We start from the raw sequence: 24749 nt of genomic DNA on the forward strand, positions 1-24749 counted from the left end.
CCAAACCAATCTGATCTCCTTCTTTGAGAAGGTGACGGATTACTTAGATAAAGGAAATGCGGTAGATATAATTTACCTAGATTTCAGTAAGGCGTTCGACACGGTTCCGCACGGGGAGCTGTTAGTTAAATTGGAAAAGCTGGGAGTGAATATGAAAGTTGTAAGGTGGATAAGGAACTGGTTAAAGGGGAGACTCCAGAGGGTCGTATTGAAAGGTGAACTGTCGGACTGGAAGGAGGTCACCAGTGGAGTCCCTCAAGGATCGGTCTTGGGACCGATCTTATTTAACCTTTTTATTACTGACCTTGGCACAAAGAGCGGGAATGTGCTAATAAAGTTCGCGGATGACACGAAGCTGGGGGGTATTGCTAACACGGAGAAGGACAGGGATACTATTCGAGAAGATCTGAACCACCTTGTAAACTGGAGTAATAGAAATAGGATGAAATACAATAGTGAAAAGTGCAAGGTCATGCATTTAGGAATTAATAATAAGAATTTTGGATCTACGTTGGGGGCGCATCAGTTGGAAGCGACGGAGGAAGAGAAGGACCTTGGGGTACTGGTTGATAGCAGGATGACTATGAGTTGCCAATGTGATACGGCTGTTAAAAAAGCAAATGCGATTTTGGGATGCATCAGGCGGGGTATTTCCTGCAAGGATAAGGAGGTGTTAGTACCGTTGTATACGGCGTTGGTGAGACCCCATCTGGAATACTGTGTGCAGTTCTGGTGTCCCATGTTCAAGAAGGATGAATTCAAACTGGAACAGGTTCAGAGACGGGCTACGAGGATGATCCGAGGAATGGAAAAACTGCCTTATGAAAGGAGACTCAAAGAGCTTGGCTTGTTTAGCCTGGCCAAAAGAAGGCTGAGGGGGGATATGCTCGCCCTATATAAATATATCAAGGGGGTTAACGTTAGGGAGGGAGAGGAATTATTTAAGTTTAGTACTAATGTAGCCACGAGGACGAATGGGTATAAACTGGATATTAGGAAGTTTAGACTTGAAATTAGACGAAGGTTTCTGACCATTAGGGGAGTGAAGTTCTGGAATAGCCTTCCGAGGGAAGTAGTAGGGGCAAAAGACTTTCCTGGCTTTAAGACAAAGCTTGATAAGTATATGGAGGGGATGTTATGATAGGATCGTCAATTTGGGCAATTGATCTTGAATTACCACCAGACAGGTCTGCTCAATGGTCTGCGGGGAGATGTTGCATGCGATGGGTACTGAGTTGCTGCGGAGAACTCCTTCTTGGGTGCTGGCTGGTGACTCTTGCCCACATGCTCAGGGTTTAGCTGATCGCCATATTTGGGGTCGGGAAGGAATTTTCCTCCAGGGCTGATTGGCAGGTGCCCTGGAGGTTTTTCGCCTTCCCCTTCAGCGTGGGGCACGGGTCGCTTGCTGGTGGTGTCTTTGCAGCTTGAGGTCTTCAAACCATTTTTGAGGATTTCAATAACTCGGTCCTGGGATAGGGGTTGTATAAAATTGGATGGGTGGGGTTCTGTGGCCTGCCTTGTGCAGGAGGTCAGACTAGATGATCAGATTGGTCCCTTCTGACCTATGAGTCTATGAGTCTATGAGTCTATGATACATTTCAGCAGGATCAACTCCAAAGGCAGTTCTGGAATATATGTGAACAAATAAGATGACCACCCTCTTTCCAAATGCTTTTGTTTCTCTGTGCATACTTCTAACACTTTCTGTAACAGCTGCCAGTGGAGAATGCAGCTTCTCCAAGTTGAATTTAATGAAAACACATCTATGCTCCACAATGACACAGGAGAGGCTGGTCGGCCTTGTAACTATCTCAATAGAGCATGAGCTGGCCCAGACTGTGGACCTTCAGGAAGCAGTTCAAATCTTTGCAACCAAGAAGGCACGGAAAGCACTACTTTGATTATTCAAACAGATGAAAATGCCAGTGTTTACTATGCAAACAAGAAAAGTTACATTTGCTGGTCAGGCGTTTGAAAGTTAAGTGTTACTTAAAATTTTTGAACAAGGCATTTTAAGTTGTTAGTTCTCCTTTATTGGGGTAGGTAGTAGAGCAGTACTATGAGAGAAGTAGAACAGGAAGAAGAAAGAATTGAGACCTTTCAAAGTTTTGGCCCATAGGAGGGGACATGGGGGCATCATTTGAGCTCCCTGCCTCAGGTGCCAAAATGGTGTGGGCCAGCCCTGGTGTAGATGTGTCATAGTATAAATTGTTCACTTAATTTTAACTGCTGAAGATTCTGACAGGCAGTACAATTAAACAGTGGACTTTGAAAAACTGATTATATGGCATTTTAAAATAATGTACAGTATACTGTTGCTCTTCTACTTCTAAAAGGGGCATATCCTATATCAAGTTAGTACCACATTACTATATGCATTAGTCCAAACTGCTATATTATTCATTTTTATTTTATGCAGCAGTGTTTGCCTTCTTTCCAAACTGGGAAGAATTTGCCCATTGCATCAATGGTATTACCAGTAATGAGGAATGCCAGATAGCTATCAGTATTAATGAGACTGTGAGAGTATTAAAAAACACAGCCAAGTTACTAAATCTCTGCTATAAGGTTCTAAAATCTCACTTTCTCCAAATATATATCACACACAAAAATTATGTTAAAACACATTATGGTTGAAAAGCGAAGAAGTCAGAAGTTAGGTAATGCTAGAAATAAGGTTTCCTGTGCAAATGCAGAACACATAATTAATGTGCACCTGTAGAAAGTTGGTTTCAAATGACTTGTCTAGCATTACATAGCATTACACATGCAGGGATAGAATCCAATTCTCTGTGACAGCATTCAATTGCCTTGACCATCAGATCATCCCTTCTCCTCTTGCAATCCCTGCCCCATTCGTCTTCCAGTTTCTGTGTAAGTATATGCAACTATTTTATCTGTGTTAGTTATGATGTAGCTGTGAAAGGTTAATGGTGTTTGTCGTGAAATGTCTCCTGGGTGCCTTGGGATATTCAAGGATTATGTAGGTAACAGTTAAATGTAGATTCCAAAGCATCTTTTGAATTCTTTGCAACTTGCAGTGGACATTGGTTGAGTTTTGGACATTGCTCTGATAAGATGTGCTGCCACCAACTCAGAAAGGTGATAGGACTGAATGTAAAGAATCCTGGACGGCCTCTAACAGAAGGATATTGGACTCCCTGGTTGCTAAATTTTTCCAAGGACTACAGAGGGGGAATGTTCTCCCATATTTCCAGCCAGTAGAACAAAATTGAAAGAGAAAGAGGATTACTAGTATTTTATAAGGCTTCCCATAGATCTACTCAAAGAGGTTTTAAATGAGTTCTGTGGATTCAAATGAGCCCATTGATATTACTGTGAAATAGCATATCTTCTCTCATAATAATAATTTGTATATTGTCCTACATACTAATGTGTTTCCTTGGCTAACACTGTAGATAGTGTTCCTGCTTATTTTTTGTACATCTGGTATGTTAGCATGAAGTAATAAATATTTCTGTTTACCTTACCCTTGTGTCTGATTATTCATAGTTATTCAGACAGTATTAACAACAGGGGAAAGATTGGCCTAACAGTGATCTGCCCTCGGAAACATGCTTCATTTGCACTAGATATAGAGGAAGCAGAGAGCTCATTACATTGCCCTGGGTAATTTATACAAACTAAATTAGGAACCGATGGCAGCATACATACAAATAACTCTTAGTAAAAACCCACCTGGCTATTGGCTGGTTTTTGCATGAAGGACCCCACAATGCTTACTGGGCAAATTCTAAGTGATTTTGAGCACCTGCAAATTCCACTGAAGTCAAAGTGGGAAAATAACCTCTCAGGATTTCATATTTATTCACTGAAGAATGTACAAATAATGATAACAATGAAAAATGTATGTTCCTTATTTTCACTCTTAGTGAATAATTTAAGGATATTGGATTCTGATGTTCAATATATTACAAAGAAATTCAAACTCATGACACTCTGCCCAATGTGCCTTGACACAAACCACATTTTCCAACAAAAAAGGCTGTATTTCTTCCTGTCTGTCTTAGGCACACCAATGTAGAGATATACACTGTCACTGCAGTGCAACAGAACAGAAATCAGTGTCAGTTCCCACAGTGTTTAAACACTACCCATCCGCAAGGACGAAGGGCTGAGAGTGTACCAGAGAACAGATGGCTGTGCATCTCTATAGCTCTTCTTTGGTTATTTGTCTTTGTTGTTTCATTTAAGAGGTAATGAGAAAAGTATGCTGTTCTACAATTTCTCCGGTTCTCTCCTCATCAAAATGTCAGAGGGAAAACAAAGGCTACATTTATTTCAAACTCCCACTTTTGGCAACTTCTTGGGACCTCAGTCTGCTCCTGTTCCCAATGTATGCAGCTCCAGCTTGGACCTAACTGAGCTGATTGACTCTAAGAATGAGCGCCTACAAAATGCCCCCTTTTTTTTTTTGAATGTACACTAAGTGAATGTCAGTCAAGCTTAACACATTGAAGACTTGTATCGGAAACTCTGCTGATGGATGTAGGCTTTAGACATCAACATTTATATAATTAAAGGGTACATTCAAAAGCAGTCTACACTCACCAGAAAACTGGATAAGGGCAATTTGATAAGAGGTTGGCTCTTGAAATCAAAACTAGTCAAAGAACACAGAAGTCTTTGGAGTTCCTTTTGATTTGGTGTCTTTTATAGAAGACAAAGGCTTTTCTGTTTAAAAGTTATATATTAAGGATCCAGTTTATATCCAACAGACTTACAGTGTCCCAATGAAGTGATGGTAGAAATAAGGGGAAGGAAGAAAGGCTGAACATTCAATTTACTTTCCTTTCCAGACTTATGAAACTTTGCTCACCACAACTGCATGTGCTGGACCCTTTGTTTGGCTGATTGGGAGAAAAAATGCTGTTACCCTGTAAGGGCTCTCTCTGCAATTGATGGCAGAGGGGCAAGATTTATCTGGGCAGGGCAAGGGGGAACAGGAAGTTGCTGGACCAGGTTGTGGGGGGCACTGCTCTTCCTGGTGAGTTTGATAGGGTATTTATAACTTAGGCAGTTCCGGAGAAGCCCTATCTCACTGGGATCAGGCTGTCAATACTCCTCATCCCATCCATAGAATCAGAGTAGAAATGAACTTCTTTATGATCTGCTGTTGGCATTAAGCTAGTTGCCTTTTTTCCCTGGAGGCTGGTAAGGAATTTTTTTCCTTGCCGCCAGATTGGTTGAAGCAGCGTAGGTTCTTTCACCTTACCCACAGTGGGTCAGGGACCTGGTGGGGTGGGTAGAGAGGTTAAGTTAAAATGTAATGACTCAGTAATACAAAACATGTAGCAGACGTCCAGTGCAGGTACTCATTACAGAAGAGATATGCTGATCAGATAAAATGGAGTAGAAGACAATTTAGAGGAAAGCATCTATTAAGGAAGCTGGGGAAGGGGGTTCAGGACTTCTAATATCTGGGACAGTGTGGAGCAAACCCCCACCCCCTTCCTTTTCAGTCCCCTTAACCCTCATATGAGGTGTTGGGTAGCAGAGTCCCAGCAATAGACCCAGTTAGAAAGGGAGAGGGCTGGCAGCAGCTCCCCATACAGGTGGGAATGGTTAAGGAAATAACAATGACCTGCACTGTACAATATATTGCCAGGTACACACAGATATTTTGGTGAATAAAGCTGCAGCCTAATTAAACCACATCCATTGCCCCCTGCCTTTCTTCCAGCATGGCCAGACAAATTATGGAATTTTGTAAGCCTCAAAGGTACCATGTATGGTAAAATACTTTATACATTTGTTTTTCATTAATCTTAAATCAGCCTTTAAAATAGATTCTGTAGAAAGTGTTGTACAACAAAGCAATATAAATCCTTTTATCAATATGGTGGCTTCATCTTCTGTTCTTTGACAGGCCCAGCTGAGGACCACATATAAAGGAATTAATAATATATTATCTCCACTGGCTGCACAGGGATCAGACTTTGCATAGCAAAGGAGGGGTGGATATTTAACTATAGTTAATAGCCTCTTTTCATTTCATATAGCCATAGATACAACGTGTGATCACAAAAGGGATTGTTCTCTTTTTAAAAAACTTTCAGCTTTCCTATACCTAAAAGGTGCTCCTGCTACACTTGGAGCTCATATTGCTAATAACTAAAAATATTCTTGTTGCTAACACTAAGGGCTTCATTTATACTGCACACACATTATAAAAGCAAACCTGGGATATCACTGACTTTGCCATGAATATGTTTAAGGAATATGAGGAGGCTGGCAGAATACTGCTAAAAAACGTTGCTTCGCTAGTCACAAGCCGGCTAGATGGTGTTGGTTGAATTCATATAAATGATGCTGAAAGGGATTTCTGGTAGGCTAACAATATTTTTACAAAGATTCAGTTTTTAAAGTTGTATGCTGTAATCACAAAAAGATACTGTGTTTGTTGAGAGGAGATAACAGAACCCAAGGCAAAGTTGGTGTTAACTCAGATCATGGAGTTATTCTATTTTAAATCAGTAGCACAAACAGCATATAACAGAAAAGGAATTAAATTGGTTTAAAATCCAGACTTACCAGTATTTGTCAAGTACTGAACTTTTTTCATCACTCCTCCAGTGTAAACCCCAGGCTCATAACTATCCATTTCGCCAGAGACAATATGAGCCACCCTTGCAGCACGCCCTCGGATGGCACCAGCGGCACGATCTAAATCATCAGCATCCTGTTCTCTCAGTGCAAGGATGCACTTGTTTACATCCTCCAGAATGTGGCCTTCTGTGAACAAAACAACAGCTACTTTTTAGATTGGATTCCTTTAGCTGTGATTCCGCTCAGACAAAGTCAAACAATTAGTTCACGCTTTCTTGCCAATTTGGATATAGGATATAGCAAACACTTATTTAGGCATAAGACTCCAGCTTTTCCTTCTCTTGTGACTCCTGATACTTTTCCTTTGATATGATTAAAACTGTTATTGACATTCCAATAGTATTCCCCATTTCAGCTGTATGTGCAATACTGTTTCGTTTGCTGTGATAGTAAGGAGTCAGGAATGGCCCAAATCTTCAAAGATATTTAGGAGCCTAACTCCCATCAAAATAAATGGACGTTAGGCATCTAAATACCATTGAAGGTCTGGACCTAAATGTCTAAAAACATAGGTGTAAATTAAAGTTCTAGGAAAGTTTTCATACATTCTGGATAGTTGAAGGATGGAACTAGGGGAAGATTTATTACTATAACTGAAGGTGTCCTGTGTAAATGTCTATGGCAAAGTGTTTTATAAAGAGATGAACTGTGTATCTAAGAATTGCCATAACTGAATTAATCTTATCCATGTTCATGGAAATAGGACCATCATTGTTTAAATAATATCTATGCTGATGACTTACAAAATTCTCTGCAGGCTAAGCATATCTGGCTATTCCTCCATATTTTCCTATATGGCTTGCTGGCAGATGAAATATAACATCAATAAAACTGAGCTTCCTATTTTGACTTCCAAACCTTTTTCCCCTTCCTACTTCCACTTATAGCCTAGGTGTCCATTTTTGATTCCTTCCTTTGCCTCTCCTTGCACATGCATGCTATTACCAAATCTTGCTATTTCATTCTCCACAAAATATCTAATCTATCAAGAAAAAAACCACAAAACCACTTTTGCATTTCCGTGAGTTTGTCCCTGAGATCTCATCTCAAAATTGATCATCTCCATTTCCTGCTAGCTTAAGTACGTTTGGTCTTCAAGCAAGATAATGAGTCACCTTGCTTATAATCATATCTTCTGTGATGAGACTGGGAAATGCTTATTTGGTTAGACACTTAGCAGATGCTTCTTTAACTACCAGATGTTTCCTTAACTCACTTTACAAAATGTTGATGGGTCCTCATGAATGTTAAATATCAACTATATGCAAAAGGTAGCAATTACTGTGCTGTATACCTATTTTTGTAGTGCTATGGAGTGATTATCCTATTTTACTGTGTCTACTTACACTTTTTGTTATATGCTGATTTTGTATGTTTTTATTTTGTTTGATCTTTTTACTGGGATGGTCATCTTCACCCCCAAGCCATTTTCTGGTTCAAATCTTAATGCCAAAGGAATGTTTTTGACTTTCAAAGGGGCTGTGTATATTTCTGCACTGAATCCTCTACCTTTAGAAACCTGTTCTTAAGTGTTTAATTCTTTGTGCCATGGATTCCAAGCTTCTTGGAAATGTATATATTATATAGAAGGCTATATTATTATCTATACAGATGTGTAATCTAATACCCGATTACAGTATGGGAAACTGCTACCCTGCTTGACAGTTTCAATTTATATCATCATTAATTATGTTTATGATTTTTTGTATCATGGCTTTTAATACCATATTCCTCCTGCTGGCAACAGTAAGGTATATTTATGTTTTATAGACAACTTTTGATTCTGATCTAAAAATAATGATACAATTAGAGAGGACGGGGACTTGCAAAGCTCTTCATACAGAAGAGTCAGATTTTTCTTTTTTAATTCAAGGACCTCAGAGCTCTCGCCTGTTGAATAAGACACTGATTCAGCAAGGTGCTTAAGCATATGGCTAACTTAAAGCATGTTGAAATATTCATGTGCATAACATTAAGTATGTGCTTAAATAATGTAATTAATTGGGGCATTAAAGAAATAGATGATTACTCATGATGGGAAAAATGTCTACTATTTTCTTCAAATAAAATAAACGGTTCTTAAAAGTCACAGATAACATGTTCATCGACCTTCTACCCTGGAAGTTTTTTCATATACATCTTGTTATAGAATTATTTCATTTCATACACAGACCTAAAATGAGCCCTTTTTCTCTGCTCAGATGTATTGTAAAATAACATCAGTAAGAGAGGATGTGAAGAAAACAGATTTTGGTAACAACATTAAGAGTGCCATCAAGAACAGATAGACTCCTACAGTACACAATAAAGCCATCCAGTTCCTACACCCCGCATGCTAATACAGGATGCATGTTGTTGAACACTGCATAAAGAATGTGTCAGTATTAACTTAAACCTTGTACTATTATATGGTTATAAAAAGGGAATCGTGTTTATAGTCATTTAGAAACCCAAAATAACACACCAGACAAAACCCACAAGTGTATATATCATGAAGTATTTAATCGAATACAATGCCGAAACTCCTCAAATATTAACGACCATCACAAACCTCACCACATACCACTCCAAGTACAAGCCACATTTCTTTGACCTTGCCTACTCTGATATAAACACAGAGTAACATCTACATAATAAACATCCTACCAAAAGAAGACATTCCACTTCACACACTTCTCCTGGGGAAAGGATAACAGAACACACATGTGACAGATGTCAGTCATGGCACTTGGTGGGTATATTGACAACAGAGGTGTCAAGGTTCCTTCCCCACTCTGAACATTAGGGTACAGATGTGGGGACCTGCATGGACACTCTAAGATTAATTACCAGCTTAGATCTGGTATCGCTGCGACCACTCACAAGCACTACTTTTTTTCCCTGGGTATTCTTGAGAGACTTCACCAATTTCCTGGTGAACACAGGTCCAAACCCCTTGGATCTTAAAACAAGGAGAAACTAACCATCCCCCCTCCTTTCTCCCACCAACTCCTGATGGATCCAGATCCAACCCCCTTGGATCTAAAAAACAAGGAAAAAATCAATCAGGTATTTAAAAAGAGGGCTTTTAATTAAAGAAAAGGTAAAAGAAAACCCTCTGGGAGAGATTAGCATACCAGCTACTCTCACAGACAACAGATTCAAAACACAGAGGATGTTCCCCTGGGCAAAAATCTTAATACACACAAGAATACCCAAATTTGATAATTCCCTTAATGCTACCAAGACAAGTTACAAAGAAAATAAACATAAACCTATTTATCCCTTTCTAAAACTTACTACTCTGATAAAAGGCTGGTTCCTTGATCTTTTTCACTCTGGCTGAAACTGAAACTGACTAAACAAAGGAAACTTCCCTCCTTCCTTTTGAAACATCTTGTTCCCCCATTGGTTCCTCTGGTCAGGTGTCAACTAGGCTAGATGAACTTCTTAACCCTTTACAGGTAAAAGAGGCATTAACCCTTAACTATCTGTTTATGACAGAGGTATAAGTGCTTATATAGAATAGAATAGAAACACTAAGAGGACCAGGGGATGGGAAAGGATATCAATTAGAAAAAGCAAGCCAATTTAAATATAGAGGACAAAAAGTACAATTAGAAAAACTGTCCTTCTGAATCATTAGATCTACTAATCACTAATATCAATTGCATTTGACAAACACAATAATTTCTGAAGAAAAAAGCATTTAGCAATTTAAGCAGGACAAACATTTTCTTGGATGTGCATTTTCAGAAGGTTAATTCTGTTGCCTGAGACATTAATTTCAGCATTGCACATAGAAAACATTAATTTAAGTTTATATTTTGTTTGGGTTTTACCTTAGAATGTACAAATAATTGATTGGGCTGGCAGCTTCTACTTGAGATTAATTTTCTCTCTCTCAAGCAAATGGTTTCAAGGTGTCAGCATTTAAAAAAAAAGCTAAAAAATGAAAAAAAAGTTTCTGAAAGTGAATGTCTATTAATTAGAAAATTGGCAGATGAAAGGGATCAGTTTAATTGGCTAACGAAGGTTTTAGCTTACACGAGAATGGATCGTCAACTGTCTGGGTAAGAGCTTTATAGCAATATTAAGCCTCCCATTCATTTTAAACTAGGGCTGTTGATTAATCGCAGTTAACTCAAGTGATTAACTCAAAAAATTAATCACGATAAATTAATCATGATTAATCACACTGTTAAACAATAGAATGCAAATTAAAAATTATTAAATATTTTTATGTTTTTCTACATTTTCAAATATTTCAATTACAACACAGAGTACGAAGTGTACAGTGCTCACTTTATATTACTTTATTACAAATATTTGCACTGTAAAAATGATAAACAAAAGAAATAGTATTTTTCAATTTACCACATACAAGTACTGTAGTGCAATCTCTTTATCATGAAAGTGCAAATTACAAATGTATTTTTTGTTACAGAACTTCACTCAAAAACAAAACAATGTAAAACTTTAGAGCCTACAAGTCCACTCAGTCCTACTTCTTGTTCTGCCAATCGCTAAGAGAAACAAGTTTGCTTACATTTATGGGAGATAATGCTGCCCACTTCTTAATTACAATGTCACCCAAAAGGTAGAACAGGCATTCGTATGGCACTCTTGTAGCTGACTTCGCAAGATATTTACATGCCAGATGCGCTAAAGATTCATATGCCTCTTCATGCTTCGGCCATCTTTCCAGAGGACATACTTCCATGCTGATGACGCTTGTTAAAAAAATTACGCGTTAATTAAATTTGTGACTGAATTCTTTGGGGGAGAATTGTATGTCTCCTGCTCTGTTTTACCCACATTCTGCCATATATTTCATGTTATAACTGTCTCAGATGATGACCCAGCACGTTATTCATTTTAAGAACACTTTCACTGCAAATTTGACAAAATGCAAAGAAGAGACCAATGTGAAATTTCTAAAGCTAGCTACAGAACTCGACCCAGGGTCTAAGAATCTGAAGTGCCTTCCAAAATCTGAGAAGGATGAGGTATGGAGCATGCTTTCAGAAGTCTTACAAGAGCAACAGTCTTATCCAGAAACTACAGAACTCAAACCACGAAAAAGGAAATCAGCCTTCTGCTGGTGACATCTGATTCAGATGATGAAAATGAATGTGCGTCGGTCCACACTGCTTTGGATCATTATTGAGCAGAACCCATCATCAGCATGGACTCCTGTCCTCTGGAATGGTGGTTGAAGTGTCAAGGGACATATGAATCTTTAGCGCATCTGGCATGTAAACATCTTAAGATGCGAGCTACAACAGTGCCATACGAACGCCTGTTCTATTCTATTCTATTATTGTTTATTCAAGCGATTAATCATGATTATTTTAATCACTTGACAACCATATTTTAAACCACTTAAAATAAACGTTGGAGGGGCTGGAATGTTAGCAGCTTGAACATCAACTTTTTGCCCTGAGTTACACCTGTGGATTCCTAATGAATTTAAAGTAATTGCATGGATGTAACTGAGAGCAATATTTGATCCTGTGTGTGCTGGTTAAAATAAGCTACTTCGGTCCAAGACATTCAGGCCCAGAACTTCAGCAGGTGGTTTAGCTCCATTGAAGCTATGCCAGTATACACCTGCTGAAGATCTGACCCATCGTGTTAGAACCCGAGCCAAAGTCTATTGAAGTCATTGGGAAGATTCCCAACCAATGGGCTTTGGATCAGATTCGTACAGTCACAATTGTGGAATAAGGGGAGATCGGTGCTTCAGATCTCAGCTTCATAGTGTATCATCTACCCAACTTAGGCAGACAGTACCTCACAACAATCACATGTCCATTCATGAGTTATTTAAAACTCTCAGCAGCCTGCATTTCACCAACATGTTATCATTTCTTCCTACTAACCAAGCTCTGCCCTGTAGCTTTCCCCCACCTTTAACATCACATTATTTGATCAGCTTTGCTCATTTTATTTTTTTTAAATGGACATATTTATCTGTGCCTTTTTTTAGTAAATTTTCCTACATTACTTCAATTTCAACAGGTGACCCACCATTTAAAATGCTGCTAAAGAAAAAGCATTCATACATAGATCAAATCTAACTAGATCATTCTCCCTGTTTGGTTTGGTTTAGTAATACACCACTAATCCATAATGGGAAATTGGTGTCCACATGATAATCCCCTCTCTTTATGGCTGTATGCAGTGCAGTCCCCGGAAGAGATGTTCCATCTAGCCAACTGAATGTAGAAACCAAATTTTATTCCCTGCTCAGAACTAAACTTGAAAAAGGCTTGCCACAAAAACTCTTCCAAAGCTGTAAAAACATATTGAGCATAAAGTAACACTGAACTGCACTGAACAGCAAACTCACTATTCTTTAACAGGCTAGTTAAAACATAATCCTATGAGGGTTCGACCGTAAAGAACTCCTCTCCCCTCCCCCCTGCCCAGAACAAAAGAGCAACACCCTGAGAGAAAGGAATGTCGCTTTCTTTGGGGGCAGTGACTGAATAGTGCAAAAGCCAGGTGTCTATTCAGACAAAAGAAATTGCCAGTTTCCTGTTCTCAAACATAGTTAATGTCCGCTAATCCTCACAAATAGGAGTGTACCAGCTCTTAACAGGTATCTTGAGAAGGGAGCTAGAAAAAAGGGGAAAAGATACTCTCCTGGCACTATATACTACAGAAGTAAGGGTATTAATATAAGGGCAGAGGATGGGGAATAAATGGAGTTTTACCCCCTCGCTACAAGAGATATCTGCTGAGGTCAGTATATCTAATCTCCAGTTCCTACTGAAGTCTTTGTACCCTGGACAGGGAGTTGCTTTGCAGATTTCCTCATAAAATGATTGGGTTGTTTGGCACAAGATGTCAAACTTAGTTTAGTAAATTGTTCTTCGATTTTCTCTGGAGGTCATAAACCTTCAGCTCTGATATACATGTTATAAGTCATCTGGTAATATGAGTTTTTGGCACTTTTCTTTGACTACTGGATGATGCAGAATTATTGATCTTCTGAAACCCATGGTGTATTCACATAGGTTTGACATCTCATCTGGCATATAACTGGGAAAATATAGGGGAGCTAGCTGGACAAAATGATCCTTTATGTACTTTGACCTTGTCTTTTTCTTCATTTTTCCTGGGCCAGAATATCCATCATGGTCTCACAGAATTTGGTAGGGAAACTCTTTTCTTGATTCTTCTCTCCACAATCCTCTGGCTAAGATACAGGGAATTTTCCTTCCTTAGCTCATAAATGGAGAAGGAGAATTCTGCTTCTTCTGTTTCTTTGATTTGCTCCAGTTTGGGGCAGCTGGGCCCTGAGGTCCCATTTCCATGAAAGAGTAACAGATAGAGTGTGTGCCCAGGCAGTGTGCCAGAGTGGCCAAAGAAAGACAGTCCTGGAGCCAATCCAGACCAAAGGAAGATTAAGTGCATATGGGTGCAGCATGGTAGGATCCAAACACAGCAGTCAGGTGAATGTCCTGTGGGTGAGCTTTACCAGCATTGTGACAAGGAATCTATTTGGAAAGCTGTTTGGAGGGGGATTCTACAGTACAAAAGAAATATCTGTCCTTCAGTGCATGGAGAGAGGCTTGTGCTACACATTAAATATATCAAACAACCAAGTTGATTGCTTGGTCTTTTTCAGCATGTTTGCTGTTTTGTGGAGCAGAGTTGCTTAGAGAGCTGGTATATAAAAAATTAGGTAGGTAGGGTCTACAAACTAACAAGTTACATTACCACTGACAGAAAAGTAAGGATTCAATTTTCCTTTCTACTTGATCTGCATAACAGAAAGTCTGAAGATTGCAATTTTATTGCTTTTGGTGAGAAATGACTTAGCCTTGATCAGGGCAAAATAAATCTGTTTTCTGCCCCCATAGCTAGGAAATGGAACGCTTATAGTTGATGTACTTAATTTCGTATTCTAAAAACAAGATCTAGCTAAGAAATTTTCTGGGTTCACAAAAATATTTGTAAAAAACTGGGAGATTTTTAGTATTTATTAATTCTTTAGTCTAAAATGCAAAATAATCATTTTTCTTACAAAATAGTTTATCTGAGTTATCGGTGGGACAATGGATACTAATGAGATTTGGAGCAAGGGATATATAATGAGGCATAGAACTTTTAGTTTCTTATTCAGTTCAAATCTGGTCCAAGTCTGTGGGGAGGAAAAGGTTGTTACAATCTGACAAGCTTTCCAGTTATCTATGGGAAACAGTGGATTCACTCCAGTTCCTAGTCCATATTTTAAAAATAATACGCAGCAGGCACCTTTGTTAATAATCTCAGAGGCAAGACCAAACTATCCTTGCTAGGCCCTTCACGTCAAGGCTGAAGAGTATTTAGGAAGCAGTTATGCTTGTGCAATACTTTTTCTGTGGGTAGAGGGCTTCAGTCTGTTCAGTACTTCCAGGGATACTAAATTCACTTTGTAAACTGAAAGTCTATTTCCCTCTGCTACATTAGCAGTATGTGACTGCAGACTTTTTTATACAATTTTTTAAATCTCTTTTACAATGTTAATAACGGAGCATACCCTATTATGCTAAATGCCAGCTATTTTAGGGATGTCAATAAAATATTGTCAGAGGATAATGACCATCTGCTGCTCTTAGATAATTGCTCAGGTGAAGACGCACATCCCATGGTAACATTCTATTATAACAGCTTTATGTCTTCTATACCAAACAACTGATGTAAATGTGATAAGTCTGTCTGATGCAGTAAAATTTGCCCTCTATGCCTTTGTTGAACAGCAGGTAAAACACTGTCATTTGATCAACAAAAACTGGTTTGGGATAGAAACCTCATGGAACCTCCACACAAATATGACAATCATTTACCTGTGATGAACTCAAGATTTTACCTAGTGGTAGAATTGATACAAATGCACCTTGCATAAAATTTACATATGAATTGAAAGTTTCACAAATGAATATTTTCATTCAAAGTGAAAATCTGTACATTGCTCATTCTTGGAATCAGCTGTCCAATGATCTAACTGGTTGGTTGATAATAAAAGATAAGAAGGTTAAATACAATAGAGTGGCAAGGAATTAATACCTCTGTATAGTATAGATATGAAATTCACTGAGCATAAGGCTATTTTGTACAGAAAGCAATGAATACATAAATGAGTAAGATGTTACCATAATGCCAAAGGTAGCAGGAAATTCAGAAACAAAATAAAGCAACAACAAACACCTATTGTGGCACAAAACAGATAATGAGCTAAAAGAGAATAATATTCGAAATTAGGACAATGAAGCAGAAAAGGCTTTAAGTGTCTGCAAAGAGTCGGCAATTGCTAAGACAGAGAAACAGTTCAGATGTTTATACACAGCAGAGGCTGTTTAATACTTGGTTTGAGCTCCTAAAGAAAGCCAAGAGAAATCTTGAAGCAATGAGAAAAGACCAGCTGGCTCATCAGCTTATTCTCCTTTTAGTACTATACCTCCCCTGTCATGCCATCTAATCAAACTAACTTGAACAAATTCAGTATTATCATCTCAGCAATCTTGCCTGGAAGGCCATTCCTCGCATTTAAGCATCTCTGCATGAAAAACAGATTCACAACATCTGTTCTGATATTGTCTTACTTTAATTTTTGTTTTGTTGCTTTTTCCAATCATCTTTATTAGTCTGAACATAGTAATTTATCTGATCCTTATTTCACTGTCTATTTTTTAGATCAGGAGTCAATATAGCACAAGAACCAGACATACTGTAGATGGAGAGCATCTATTAGTTGATTAATCTTAAGAGTCAACACAATAAATTATGTATGTGTTCCACGATATTTCACATGAATCAGTGGTGTGAATGGCAATCACTTAAAAATCAACATTTTTATCTCTCTCATCAATATGTCCCTTTTATTTAATTTTAATAACATATCCTAGAGATTGAATGAGTGGACAGGCTGCTTACCATTCAACAAAAATGCATAAAATATATGTTCACATATTGGTACCTGTGTGAAGTTATACCAATCACATACATAAGTTTCAATTTAAAATGAAAAGATTCTATCTGCTTCCTTTCCTTTCCCTTTCATTTTGTTTCCTGCTTGCTCCTCTCTGATGTATCTGCTGTGTTAGGCCTCCATTTACAAAAGAAGAAGCAAATCCTGAACTGCAGAATTGACTTTAATGTATTACTTCCTATATTAGGAATGCATACGCCAGCAAAGTATTTATACTGTTTGACAGTGAGTGAAGGTTTTCTTTTTAAAGGTGCTCATGCTACTAGTCCTGACTTTGTCATCTCCTTTCTTAGTTGCTTCGTATATATTTCAATGAGATGCTGATTCTCCCCTGTGCAATCGTATATTACATATTTATATAGACGACAGGTTGTGAAGTACACTTACCATAACTTGTAAATACCTGTATGTGGAAAACATCATAGAGTTATTGTTGTGATTTTACATGCATAAAGGTAAGGAAATTGAAGATTAGGGCTCACTTGCATGCAATTACTTCTGCATATATATATATCTCTATATATAAATAAAGTAAACTTACTGTTGGGCAAAAAATGTAGTTAACCTGGAATTAAGGTTTTCATTAAGACTGCATCTTCCATCCCACTTTTATATTCTAATCAAGAGTAAGGTAGGTTCAATGCGTCTGTCCCTACATGAGCTTAGATTCTGTTAGAACTTCTTTGAATTAATGCTGGGGGCACCTCTGCGCTTGTTTCTCCTCTGCTGCATTTTAATTTCCAAATGGCCCACAGACTCAATCACTATTTTACCCAGTAGAGTACCATACAGGGACAAAATTCATTTTTTGACTTTACAAAACAGCGCTTTTATGGCACTAAATTCAGAAGATTTACCAGGCTTATTGGTAATAAACATTTGGGCAAACAAGTCAGACTGAAAAAGTGCTTGCAGGCAAACAAAACTCTATTTCTCTTGCCATTATTGACTATTAAGATTCTAATAAAACATTATCTGAGCTTCGTATGGTATATCAAAGTCACACTGGCTGATCATAATGATGTTTTCTACAGACAAGTCTAACTGCAAAAGTGCTGGTAGGCAAACAAAAGTAGGCTGCTACTCTCACGACTATCAAAATACTGTGTAAATGTTAATTTTCATGGGGGCTGTTCATTTGCTTTCCATTATTTTGAAGGACTCTGCAAACACTCACAAAGTATTTCAAACTCCAGCTGCTATTAAAATATGATTGATAAAATAGGGACATTCACAAACTGTCCTGGCATATTTTTATACAGAGGGCAAAACAAAAGGTGATTTTGGTTTGCCAACCTTAGCCAGTGGTTTGTTTGTTTGTTTTCATGAAAACCATGGAAAAAAGATGATATGGCAAAATGAATAAGGGTGATGCAGATCCGGTTCCCATTTCTCAGAACTGCCCTCTTCCCCTCACCAATAGTAAACAGAGAGTAGACTCGCAGTTCAGATAAATGGTTTCAATGATGACACACACTACTACTTAGCTGTTTGGTAGGCTTGTAGTTCACGCATCAGCCTGTATCATGGGAACCACAAAATAGCACACAGGAATTCCCACGATGGACGATCCTGCTCAGAATGGTGTACCAGGCAAACAGAGTGGTACCCTGGGAGCACTTTCCACTGGTGCAATTTGCATATGTAAATAAGGCCTCTGTCTTGTATGAATATGTTATAAAAGAGGTGACAATTTAGGAAAGAGGTGGTGTTTGTTACCTGAGATGGCAGACTTTGAGATATCATGTATGAGCACGTTGTATGCCTTCTGAAACAGATCAAGACAGGGAGCCTGATCCTCAGTTGATGTAAATTGGTGTAGCGCCAATGAAATAAATGGAGATCTTCCAATTGAAAGCAGCTGAAGATCTGGACAATTATAATTTATGTACAGATTACCTATGCAAAATATTACTCCAGTTCTTACTTCCTCTTGCAGTGGGGGCACACTGGAATCACAAAGGTATATTGCAGCTGTTGGACTGAAGTACCATCCAATTATTCTTCACCTTCTAGACCTCCCATACAGATATCCAGAACACAGCCTGCAACTCAGGTTGGACACTGAGTTCATGAATTTTGCCCTGGATGTTTCCTTCCAATATACTAAGGATCCTCAACTTGATCAAGAACAATTGTATGTCCCATTCAGCTGCTGAAGATACTGAAGAGTATACTGTTTAGTAACAATTACAAAAACCTCATTAATGTCCCGTGGCTTGTTATTAAGTTCACCAGTGGGGAGCTTAATACGGAGTATTACATTCAGTGATGTGCTTTAGCACATACTGTATATCTGCTGTCTGCTCAAGTTAGGAAGGAAGAAGAGTTAAACATACCTGAATATTGGCACCTTGTTGGTTAGGTTTCATTTCTATAAACGTAAGCTAGAGAATTGAGGACTACAGCAAATGCACCGAAAGCAGCTGCCAGTTAGAATTCAGGCTCCATGGCAAAGCATAGAGGAGCCTGAAAATCCAGCACTCTGCACCAAAGGACCACCTTATTTTTAAATTATTTGCACCAATAACCAAAAGAGGTTTCTGCTACTATTAACAGCATTTATTCAAATACCAATTTTTAAAGAACCTATATATGTAAGCAGGCCTTATTACAAAAGCTAATCAAACAAATTATACGATGCTACACAGTAACATTAAAAACTACTGCTATGGCTGCATCCAGAAATGCATCAGCAACCAAGCTTTTAGGAGATTAAAAAAATAACACAAAGCTAAATCAAATAAATGTCTCTTGCATCATGCTCCAAAGGCTGCCAAAACCGGGCTCTGTCAGACTGATGAGGAACTGAATTCCAAATGCTGTGGCCCTCAAATAAGAGAGCTGTGCAGAGGAGAGCTACAGCGAGTATGTCTACATGAGTTGGGAATAGCTTTGCTAACTCCAAGTACAGACATAGACTTAGTTTATGGGCAGGTCTCCTTAAGAGTCCAACAGATAGCGGGTTCTGAGGGGATGGGCCAACTCAGCCTGTCTTTAGCTACACCTCTTTCCCAGTTAGCCCTGTCCCCACTTTTTGATTTGTCTTGCCTTCCACCACTCACCAGCACAAGGAAAGTTGCCACTGAAAACTCCTCCATCTCCTCAGCAGACTTTTCACTTTGGGGCAACTCTGTTACAGTTCAAAATGGCATCACACAATTTAAACCCTCTGTAAATTTAACCTAGTGGGGTTGATTCTCACTTCTGGTAAGACACCTTTAAAATGCCAAGTGGTCTAATATGGCCTCATAATAAAAGAGAGTAAAGCCCAATGTTGGGGGTTTTTTGGTTTTTTTATCTTCCCACTTGAACACTGTTCCTTCAGAAATAATTGAACAATTATTTCAATGATTATATTTAGATTTATTAGATTAATTTATATATATATATATATATATAGTCAGAAAGTATGCCATGGTATATTTCTAATGTAGTTATCATCAAGCCAAAAATATTTTTTGGAGTAGTGACATGATTTCCCCCTCATCCCCCATCTATAGCTATGCTATGAGTGAGCCTATAATCAGCACTCTTTGTGTCATAATCATTTGAAAACTTGTCATACGGACTGAGGGGAAAATGTAATAATGTCAACCAGGCCTTTGAACATGGAGGGAAAACTTATTATACAGATATAGATAAGCAAAACAGAAATCTGATTCATCTTGTTAGGCATCATCTGAGTACTTACAATATGTTGTGCAATTTGTTTTAAGTGACTTGAAATGTTCCGATTGCTATCTTAATGCTTGTGACTGTCCGAACTAATTGGAAACATGAGCCTAACCATACACTAGAACTTAATGCCACAGATACTTAAAGACTGAGACTTGACCTTACAATTTATTGCATATGGACATTATTAATCAAGTGTTATTTGATACAGTATAAGCTACAATGACGTAACAAGATTAAAGAAAGAAGGATGATCTGAGCTTTCCAAACAAGGCAGCTCAGACCCTTTAAACCTCTGACAGAATGTGATTTTTTTTATATCTGAAAATAAACAATGGATTATATTGATAAATGAATTGCATTTAAAATACATATTGTTTGTAAATATTAATTAGGGACATCTTCCAACCTAGAGTCTTGAACTCAAAGATCATGCACCAAAAAAATCTCAACATATGAGCCTTTGATTTCAGAAAAAAAAATACGACAACAACTGATTGAAGTTTGTGAAGTTCAGTGACAACACTACACCCTAAACTATGGGAATTAGAGGAGGTCATTCACTTCTACAGAAAAAACACACAGAAGGCTCGCTAAAGAAAGGGAAAATCCATGAGTTTCTTCCATTGGAGGAATAGAATATGCTGATAAGGTTTGCTGCTCATCCAAGAACCAGGCGGTTCAACCCCCGATCTGTGAAGATGCTGATGCGCCCAACTCATCCATGTCTTTACATAGGCTCCAGAGCCTCCTGCATTCTTAGGTGATCCCATGTGGTCTGAGAACCAAACTGATTCTCTTTTCATGGAAACATATTTAATGGGCACCACACTGCCTGGGACTCCTACACAAGCAGCTTCCTCTGGAAAACACCTTCAAAGAAACAGCAAGGAGTCCGGTGGCACCTTAAAGGCTAACAGATTTATTTGGGCATAAGCTTTCATGGGTAAAAAACTTCATTTATTCAGATGCATGGAGTGAAAATTACAGATGCAGGCATTATATGATGACACATGAAGAGAAGGGAGTTACCTCCCAGTCTCTATTCAAGCCCAAATTAATGGTGTTAAATTTGCAAATGAATTTTAGTTCTGCTGAAACTAAAACGAAATGAAAGCTTATGCCCATATAAATCTGTTAGTCTTTAAGGTGCCACTGGACTCCTTGTTGTTTTTGTGGATAAAGACTAACATGGCTGCCTCCTGATACCTGACACCTTCAAAGAAAGATTCCCTAGCATGGTTGGGTTCTGTGCATAAAGTAATAAAACCTGAGACTGCATGACGTTTTTACATAAGTTACGTGTTGGATCGAAGGGAGTCAGGCGGAATATGCACACCTTCTCCCAGCTCCTCCACCTCTGCAGTGTCCTGGGAAGGAAAGAACGGTGTCATAGAGACCATTGGCTCCACTCCTACACTGTTCTGCACAGGATAGTGAGATCTTGGACAGAGGGTCCCATCCACACACTGATCTGACCATATCAAGCAATTTAGAATAGTATTCTGAATTAAGATTGAATTAAATTGCATTTCATATACCACAATTTTGACACTCATGTCACAAGCTTATTTTATACTTTTAAAGCCTCATTCTTTATTGCTAGATCAGTGTAAAGTGTCCGATTTTATCCTCCTATAGAGCTTGATACAAAGCCCACTGAAGTCAACGGAAAGATGCTCTCTGACTTCACTGAGCATCAGGCCCCTCAATACTCTCATGCGTTGATTCAATAGACACAGAATCACAGTCTCTTGTAAGTGGATACTAACTGAAATTAAAGATGGTACAGGTTTACCCACAATGACCCATTTAACACAAACATGAAATTGTTCATATTGTTATGATAGATATCTTAAAGTGGATACCATTAAAATGTAATATTTGCTGCTCTTCAGGGATTGCAGTACCCTGCTATCTCCCCTTTCAAAGAACTGGAAACTAGAAAGAAAAGTAACTAGAGTTACTGCATGTACCTAGGGTGATGAGTATTGAGCTGTTATTTTAATAGTGCTCATTATACCTACAGTATGTACTAATTATATGACAGCAGATTAAGGTAGTAGATAACTATTCATTCAGTCAGCTGGAGGAGGAGAGGATGGGCTTTCATGCAAATTGATCAGATACATCTGAAGGACTACATTCATCAAACAACCTTATTCCTACCATAATGCCTTAGGCAGCTGTTACCACTAGACACATTATACAGATGGAAAGACCCCCCAAATAACAATGCCTTAGAGAATCATGGGCATGTTGACACAAAGCCATCTCCAATTTGTCACAGTTAATGCTGCTTAAGCACAGTGCAGAATGAACCTGGGATGACTGGCAAGAGAAGTGTTTTTGAGCATTAAAAAAGCTGTCACAGAAGTACCTGTTCTGAAATATTTTGAACCTAAGACCATGGTAAATGCAAACTCACATAGGCTGGTATTGGTATTCAGCAGGATGATCACTCACTTGAATAAGCTTCTAAAGCACTGACTAAATTACGAGTGAACTAAGCCTTGTTCTCTCTCTCTCTGATCTCTGTTGCTGAGTTCCCCCTCTTTGATCATCACATGTTCTCTTCGACATCAGCTATGGGTCCCCCCATCCTCATGTCTTGTCATATTGCCTTTCACAGTCAATCCCCATGCTACTGGGTCTCATTTGCTATTGATGTTCATCTAAGACAAGCCCATGGTGTTAGCCTCTACTCCCCAATTGTTACAGGGTGTTTTCCCTGTAAATATCCACAAAGCTACCTTGTTATTCACCTTCAAATCCCTCTGCAAAACTCATCGTTGCTTTGATGACTACATAAAACTTGACAACGGTTAGGCTGCTAGCGTGCAGAGACTGATGCCTATCATGCTGACCGTTGTTTCTCATTGTTTACTTGTAATTTCCCATTTATCTGTGACCATCAGATGTGTCTTGTCATATAATTGAATTGTAAGGCCCATTGGGGTAGACACCATTTTTTTGTTCTGTCTTCGTACAATGCCTACCACAGTGGGTTCCTGGTTCTACAACCAGAGCTCTAAGTGCTATGCTAATAAGAACAATAATAATTAATAAAACAAGAACTACTAAGTGCTTACTGAAAAAAAAACACAATCTCTACTGTTTTTGGTTGCGAGTTTCATTCATTAATATGTTTGTGACTAGAAATCAGACAAGGCCATAAAACCCTGAAAGCCATATTACATACAATTACATACAAGATAGCAGTGATGAAAGGGAAGGGGAGATCTAGTGGCTTTAGAAAAGAAAAGTCTGAAGGGGAGATATGGGAAAATCTAGGTGGAAGTGAAAAATCTTGATTGGGAAATGCAAGTTCTGAGAGAACTGGGGGAAGATTTTTTTCTAAGGACAAATATAACTTTTATTTTAAACTACACATGAGATAGAAACAATTTATTATAGAACCTATTGGTGATTCCATTTGTGTGTTCACTTAATTAGTCTTAAAGACATTTCCCAGAGTATCTAAGGGCTTGTCTAGCTGGCACAGCAATGTACGCTAAAGGAATGTGATTTCTAAAGCACACCAGCAGGTTGTGTAGTAACTTGCCCACGTAGACTTGCTTGCATGCACTGCTTGCATGCACTGGAAGTTCCCTAGTGCACAGTAACACAGTGCTGTTTCAAATTGCTGTTTTGAAATAGCACTACATTAACATACACACACTAGGAAACTTTCAGCTTGCACCAGCAGGGTCTGCCTGGGGCACTTAGTGAGCAATATGTCAGCGTGCTTTAGAAATCATACCCTTCTACTGTGTGTTGACAAGCACTAAAACTCTGTAGAATCCAATGAAAAGGAAGATTTAAACAGATTCTATAGAATTGTGCTAAAACTTTCAAAAGCATCTAAATGACTTGGGAAATGAAATCAAATTGACTTTCAGTAGAACTTAAGCACTTTTGAAAATTTACTGTTTGCCTCTGCCGCCGCAGCAGAATTCCAGTGACCTTAACTTTAGCTCACCCCCAAAAACAGTACCTTCCAGGTATAGTTCTCACTATGTTTTGGACAAAATATGTGATAATCAGTCTGTAGAATATGTGATGATCAAGAACCTAGAACAAAGGTCACATGATCAAACAACAGAGAATGAAACTGGAAATGATGGAGGATCCATTTACTCAAAATATACGAAGTTTTCAATAACCTCAGTTGACAATTCAGCATTGTGGATGTCAATAGTTTACAGCAATAAACAGAAGCTTCGTATGGGACAGAAGTAAATTTAGGTCTAAAATGAGTGATGCACTTAGTAGTAATGGTACACAGTAGAGCAGTACAGTCTGTTTCAGATACTGATTTAGTGAGGTGAGGGACAGATGATACCTAGAGAATTAGAATCCTTCTTTTGGCAGGAACAAGTGGCATGGAAAGAGCTGCATAAGCCATGTTACCTAGTCCCTATTCACATCCCATGTTACTGCTATCCAGAACCGGTCAGATGGTTCAAGTGAACAGGGC

General features: G+C 38.5%; 1 protein-coding gene across 7 annotated transcripts in view; it reads right to left on the reverse strand.

The window, feature by feature from the left end:
- Nucleotides 1–24749, reverse strand: part of CTNNA3 (catenin alpha 3) — a 941808-nt gene that overhangs the window by 209206 nt on the left and 707853 nt on the right. For all 7 annotated transcript variants that reach the window (XR_007775063.1, XR_007775060.1, XR_007775061.1 and 4 more), the window contains one exon: nt 6556–6756. Coding sequence is in view for 2 of the 7 variants with exons in the window: in XM_050958306.1 (XP_050814263.1) it covers nt 6556–6756 (201 nt within the window). In the remaining 5 variants the exon portion in view is untranslated. The remainder of the gene's footprint in view (nt 1–6555; nt 6757–24749) is intronic.

The sequence above is a fragment of the Gopherus flavomarginatus genome, chromosome 6 (assembly GCF_025201925.1).
Source record: "Gopherus flavomarginatus isolate rGopFla2 chromosome 6, rGopFla2.mat.asm, whole genome shotgun sequence".
NCBI classification, from domain to species: Eukaryota; Metazoa; Chordata; order Testudines; family Testudinidae; genus Gopherus; species Gopherus flavomarginatus.